Genomic DNA, 6,694 nt, shown 5'->3' with positions numbered 1-6,694 from the left:
GGGAGTGCTTTGTGGGGTTTATTTCGCTGAAAAGAAAACAGCAAAGAATGCTGCTGCCGGGGGCCTCCTGGGTAGCTTTGCCGGGCAGTACCCTGTTGTCAGATGCTGCAGCAGGGGGGGCCCCCCTGCTGCTGGGGCCCCGTGCTGCAGCAGCAGCAAAAGTGTTGTGTCCGAATTACTTGTCCCTTTTTTCTTTTGCTGAAGAAGTTAAAACAAAAAAGGGTACAGTTTTTGTACTCTCTGTTTCGCAGGGGGCCTCGGGGGGCCCCCGGGAGCAGCTGAGCCCTTTTTTTGAGGGTTTTACCCTCAAGCCTTTGCAGCCAAACAAATAAATACCATTTAATCCAATTTTTTCTTTTTTTTTCTTTTTGGACGTTTCTAAACACTCCTTTGCAAATCTTTTCTCTTTTTTGGTCTTTTTGAATCCACTTTATCATAATAGTTCCTTGTATTTCTATTTTTTTTGCCATTTTCTGCATTTATAGGTAATCAATTCAAATAATAAATGCAAGTAAATGTTAATAAATGGTAATAAATAACAACCAATAAACAATAAATAGTAATAAATAAATAGTAGTAAACAACTAATATATAATAATAAGAAAATATAAATTAAACCACTAATAAATAGTACTATTAAGTGACAACTATGGCAAATAGCTGTAAGTGATAAATAATAACTAAGTGTAGTGAACAACTAATAAATTGTAATGAATAATAATAGTAATAAGTAATAATAGTGACAAATTTTAGTAAATAATGACAAGTAACTGGTACTAAATATGCTAATAAATAACCATTAACTACTATCAAATAAATGGCAATAAATAATAATAATAAGATGCAGTTTATGAATAATGACCAAGACTAAGTACAGTAGTAACTAATAAATAATGAAATATAAACAGTAACAGATAGTAATAACAATAAGTAGGAAATGAACAATAACGAACACCAAAACAGTAATAAATAACTAATAATGAATAAATAGAAAAAAAATAATAATAAAAAGTGGGAAGTAAATAATAAATACAATAGTAATGAGTTGTTTTGCGCTCGAGTGAGAACAGGATTTCAGTGTACATACACCCGAAACAGGAAACGAAAAAGAGAGCGGCCCGAATTCGTTTTTTGGACTTTTGCAAAAGGCCCTTCGAAATGATTTACTTTGGGACTTTGCGCCATTATTTGGAGGCTTTTTGTCTCTTTAGGAGCGGAGAAAAATAAATTGAATTTGCAGATTCAATAAATGCTTTTTGCGCAGCCCCGCGTTTCAGGTGTACCTACACCCGAAGCCCGAGAGCGAAACGAGCCCTCGGCGGGTTTTTCGCTGCAATTCAGAACAGAATTATCATTTAAAAGTTTAATATCTAAATAGTGAATGTTGAAAGAGCACTTTATTTATTGTCTTTCCCCTTCGGCAAGAACAGATGCTCGAAGAGGTGTACGTACACCGCAAATGCACTCTGGGACATCCATACTTAGAAATGCAAAGAAGATACTTCCAATTTGCAAAATAAAAATATGTTTCCATTTATTTCCACTTTTATTCTTCTGATTCCACTTTAATAGACACTTCTGGGCACTTTCGGGGTTTCGCAGAAGCCGGCGTTTACTCGCGGTGTACACACTCGGGGTGTACGTACACCGCAGCTTTCCCGCAAACTGCACTTTCCGCGAAAGTCCAAAAATGGAATTTCCACTTTTGCGAAATTACACAAACGCGAATTTAAATGAAGATCCGGATTTGCATGCACCAAGTTTTTAAGTGTACAGACACCGAATGCAATTACAGAAATGAATTTTAAATGACTTTCCTTTTGTTGCATGCATGCTAGTGCATGCAACGCAAATGCAATTTAACTGTCTCGAAGGAAGAAGACCCACGGAGAAGTTTGCAAAGACTAAATAAAGCGGAAAAGAGTAAATGAATTTAAATTATTTAAATGTTAAATGCAGAACAACAGAAAGTAAACCCCGAAAGCAGTACACTGCGTCGGGGTGTCTGTACATAACCTGAAACGGCGGCTGGGGTCATTTCGCGTCATTTTTCGCCGATTTTTCCCAAAATAAATATCATTTTTAATTTTCTTTTCGAATTTCTCTTCCTTTTTGCAGTTAAAAGCCTTTTTCACAACTCTGATCCAGTTTTCCACTCAAACTGGAATCCGCGGGGAATACGCGGCGAAGGAGAAGAGCGCCGCGCTCACAACAGCTGTACGTACACCCCAAACAGCAAACAACTTCGACATCCATTTCAACAATTATATTCATGTTTATCTATTTTATTTATTTTTATTTATTTTAACTATCTGATTTTTTTTGTGAATATAAAAAGAAAACACCGAGAGATCGAATGCAAAACAATAATTAAACTCCAAAGGGTCTTTCCCTTTCACCAGCCATTTAATTCCATTTCAAGACCATTTTAAAACAATTTCAACCCATTTTAAAGCGTTTTAAGTCGATTTAAATTGATTTAAATTAATTTAAATCAATTTAAATTAATCTAAATCGATTGAAGACCGTCTAGATCCATTTAAAGATAAATTTAATTCATTTTGGATCCATTTGACTTGAGGGAAGCTTCAGCGGCTCCAATTGCTGCTAATCTGCTGCGGGACTCTTTCGAATTCATTACAACTCATTTTAATTGATTTAAATCTGTTTAAATCCATTTTAATTGGTTTAAACTCATTTAAAAAGATTTAAATCCATTAAAATTGATTAAAATTGATTTAAATTCCTTTAAACGGATTAAAACGAAAAAAAGTGAATTAAAATGAATTAAATTAGTGTTAATTTGTACTTACAAGAGAACACAATGGTGGCCAGCCAAGACAAGACCATGTTTCCAAACAGCTTCCAGTTCACAGAACCCAAGTTGATGCAGCGCAGCCGCCTCTTGTCCCTGCTGCTGCTGCTGCTGCTGCTGCTGCTGCTGCCTTGTGGGACCTCCAGCAGGCCCACGCCCACAGTGCTGCCCACGGCGCAGTGAGTTGTGGACAGCGGAATTCCCAACGCGCTGAACACCAGGACAGTCTGCAGCAGCAGCAGCAGCAGCAGCAGCAGGTGGAGCAGCAGCAGCAGCTCGGACACCAACCTAGCTAGCTAGCTACCTACCTAAGACTCAGCTAGCTAGCCAGCTAGCTAGCTAATAGCTAGCTGACCCAAGCAGCTCCAAGCTCCAGAGCGGACCCTCTAGCTGAAGTGATTTGCCGTAAACACCTATATCGCTAGCCAGCTAGCTACCCAGATACCCCTCAGCTAGCTATTAGCTAGCTAGCTAGCTAGCTAGCTGGCTAGCTAGCTAGCTAGCTAACCCAAGCTGCTACAAGCTCCATGGCTAATCCTCTGGCTGGAGTGATTTGCCACAAAATTCAAAGCAACATCCACATCGCTAGCTAGCCAGCTAGTTACCCCCAGCTAGCTATAAGCTAGCTAGCTAGCTAGCTAGCTCGCTGGCCCAAGCTGCCCCAAGCTACACGGCGAATCCTCTGGCTGGAGTGATTTTCTATAAAACTCAAAGCAGCCCACATCGCTAGCTAGCTAGCTAGCTCCCCAAGTAACCCCCAGCTGGCTAGCTAGCTAACAGCTAGCTAGCTAGCTAGCTAGCTAGCTAGTTAGCTGACCCAAGCTGCTCCGAGCTCCATGGCGAAGCCTCTGGCTGGAGTGATTTTGACGAGTTTGAGGCCAACAGTTCGAATGACTCTGTAGCCCCAGAGGGCCAACCCCAAAGACATGAAGAGGCCGGCCAGCAGCAAAATGAACCAGGGGGAAGATACTGCAGTAGCAGCAGCAGCAGCAGCAGCAGCAGCAGCAGCAGCAGCGGCGGGGTGATGGGAGGGGGAGGCAGGGGGGGAGGAGGCGGGAAAGGAGGGAGTTAAGAGTGAAATTTGAAGAAAAGATAATTTGGGAAAGAAAAGACAATTCTAACTGAAAAGATAATTTGCAGAAAAGGAAAAGATTGGAAAGCAAAAGAAAGAAACTGGAGAGAAAGGAGAAAGAAAGGAAAAAGAAAAGAAAAAGCGCGAAAAAGGGAGAAAATCGGGTGGGAGGGCACCTGGTTCCCTGCTGCCGCTGCCGCTGCTGCTGCTGCTGCTGCTGCTGTTGCTGTTGTAGACCGTCAAAACAGCAGCAAATGGGCCAACAGCATTTGCTGCATCGTTTGCGCTGTGAGCTATGCAGCCCAGACAAGAAGAGACAATTTGACAAGTTGAAAAATAAACTTCTGTCTCCTCGCAAAAAGCCTCGAAGCAGCTTTCTTCGGGACCTGCTTCTGCTGCTGCTGCTGCTGCTGCTGCTGACCCGTCCCCAGACGCCGCCCCTCCGCGAACAATGCCTGCGCCTCTTGCTGAAGCCTCCAACTCCTGCTGCAAACAGCAGCAGCAGCAGCAGCAGCGGCAGCAGCAGCAAGATCTAAGGACACCCGAACTCCTGCTGCTGCTGCTGCTGCAAGAACAGCGAGAGGAAGCCAAACTCCGAGCGCCCACCAATCGATAATGTGAGTTAGTTAATTGTATTTGTCTGAACTTGAATAAATAAATAAAATAAAATAAAATAAAATAATTAAAATATTATTTCAACTCTTGCCTCCGAATGGAGATCCCTAAACCACGGCATGCGCCGCCAGGCGTTTTTCAGCCTTTGTTGCAGCCGCGGCTTCTTTGCTGCTGCTGCTGGTGCTGCTGCTGCTGCTTCTGATTCTCCTGCTGCTTCTGCTGCTGCTGCTTCTGCTGCTTCTGCTGCTCCTACTGTGTCCAACGCGGGACTCAAGGCAGTGGGGCCCGTCAACTGGAATAAAAAGACAAAACCCTAAAGCCTAAACCCTAAACCCTTGAGCCCTAAGCCTCAAACCCTAAACCCCAACCCCAAACCCCAAACCCTCACCCAAAACCCTAAACCCTCACTTCAAACCCCTTCAAACCCCAAACCCTCACCCGCACCCCAAACCCTAAACCCCCACCCCACACCCCAAACCCTCGCTCGAACCCTAAACCCTAAAACCTAAACCCTAGGCCCTAAACCCTAAAAAGGCGATGGACACCTGGTTTTGCGTGGGGTTTGCGTGGCGTTTGGAGAGCATTCGTCTGTTGTTTCGGAAGTGCTTGAGTCTCCTGTTGGCGAAGAAGTAAATGAAAAGAGAAATAAAAAAAGATAAAAAAAGAGAAATGCAAAAAGCCAAAAAGACAGCCCAGCCCAAGTGCGCAGCAGCCCAGTCGCTCAGCAGGCACGGCGAGGCCGCCCGCACCCGCTGCTCCGACGCAATCCACTGCAGCAAAGCAAACAGCGCCACTTCGGGGCCCTAACTGTTCGTTTTTCTCCGTTTTTTCGTTCTAAATCCACTAAAAGGACTTTTAATTCGAAAACGGGGCTTTAAATGCACAAAAAGGCAGAAAAAAACACAAAAAATGGAGAAAATCCGACCGGGTTGAATTTCTGGAACGGAACGCGCGGGAACTTCACGGAAAAGGAGAAAATAAATGGATGAAGAGAGGCTTTTGGTTTAATTGGTTGTTATTAATTGTTTAAAATGAACAAAATGGATCCAAGAAGGAGAAAAAAGGAGAAAAAGAGAAACAAATTGGACTCCGAACGAGTGAACTGCAGGGAACACCCCCCGGACTCTCTTCGCGGAAGAAGTCCACTAAAAGAGCCGAACAAACGCAATTAATTCATTTTTAAACAACACTAATGCACTTACTTATTACATTTCGTTCAAAACGAACAAAATGAATCCAAAAAGGAGCAAAAAGGAGCAAAAACAAAGAAAAATGGACTTGAACGAAGATGTTGTTTAATTGTTTGTTGTTTTCACTTTAAATAAATAAAATGCATCCACTGGACTGACTAAATAGGAAATAAAATAAAATAAATAAAATAAACAAAATAATAAAATAGAATTCATTAACGGTTTAATTGGAGATTAACACTCGCTCAAATGAATAAAAATTTGATTAAAAGAATAAAATAAAAAACACTCAATTCCTAAACCCTAAACCCTAAACCCTAAACCCTACCTGTTCGCAAGTAGTGTTGACTTCGAAGGGATTTTTCATAACCAGAAAAACCGAGAATGTCAAGACCACGAGCCAGATGAAAAACCACAGGCACCTGAAGAAACCCCAAACCCTAAACCCTAAACCCTAAACCCTCAAGCCTATTCAGCGTTCCCCCCAAACGAACCCTAACCGCTAGCGCCTAACCCGTAACCCCCAAACCCTAAACCCTATTCGACGTTCCCCCAAACCCCTAACGGGTAAACCCTAAACCCTAAACCCTAGAACCTGCCTGGTGGCCCTTTTGAGGGGGTGTTTGGAGCGCAGGACGAAAGCCCTGAGAGCAGCAAAGAGCGCTGCAGCAGCAGCAGCAGCAGCAACTGGCGCGAGCAGCCAGGCGAGCAGCAGCGCAGCGAGCTGCTGCCAGCGCACCGCCGAGGGTTTGCCCGCCGAAACCCCAAACCCTAAAAGAGCGCCTATCACTGCATGCGTCGTCGACACCGGAAGCCCCAAACGACTCGCTATCAGCAGCCACAGCCCCGCGCCCAGGAGCGCACACAACATGCCCAGCATGAGGAGCGAGGGCTCGAGTTCGAAGGCCCCGAAGTCTGCGCGCAGTAAACCCTAAACCCTAAACCCTAAACCCTAAACCCTAAACCCTAAACCCCAAACCATAAACATCAAACCCTAAACCC

At 43.5% G+C, this 6,694-nt stretch overlaps 1 protein-coding gene across 1 annotated transcript; it reads right to left on the bottom strand.

Annotated features, from left to right (window-relative positions):
- Positions 1-2,156: 2,156 nt before the first annotated feature.
- ETH_00026070 (phosphate transporter, putative) lies at positions 2,157-6,059 on the bottom strand (the record flags this gene model as incomplete). The annotated part of the gene is made up of 6 exons (XM_013380371.1): positions 2,157-2,215; positions 2,814-3,042; positions 3,633-3,784; positions 4,064-4,373; positions 4,588-4,794; positions 6,021-6,059. The coding sequence occupies 6 exons, from the start codon at positions 6,057-6,059 to the stop codon at positions 2,157-2,159; spliced, it is 996 nt and encodes a 331-aa protein (XP_013235825.1).
- Between the last annotated feature and the right edge of the window lie 635 nt (positions 6,060-6,694).

Source organism: Eimeria tenella, genomic scaffold (assembly GCF_000499545.2).
Source record: "Eimeria tenella Houghton genomic scaffold, Eth_scaff558, whole genome shotgun sequence".
In the NCBI taxonomy this organism is placed as follows: domain Eukaryota; phylum Apicomplexa; class Conoidasida; order Eucoccidiorida; family Eimeriidae; genus Eimeria; species Eimeria tenella.
Note: the sequence above shows the minus strand (reverse complement) of the source record. Positions and strands in the feature narration are given on the sequence as shown.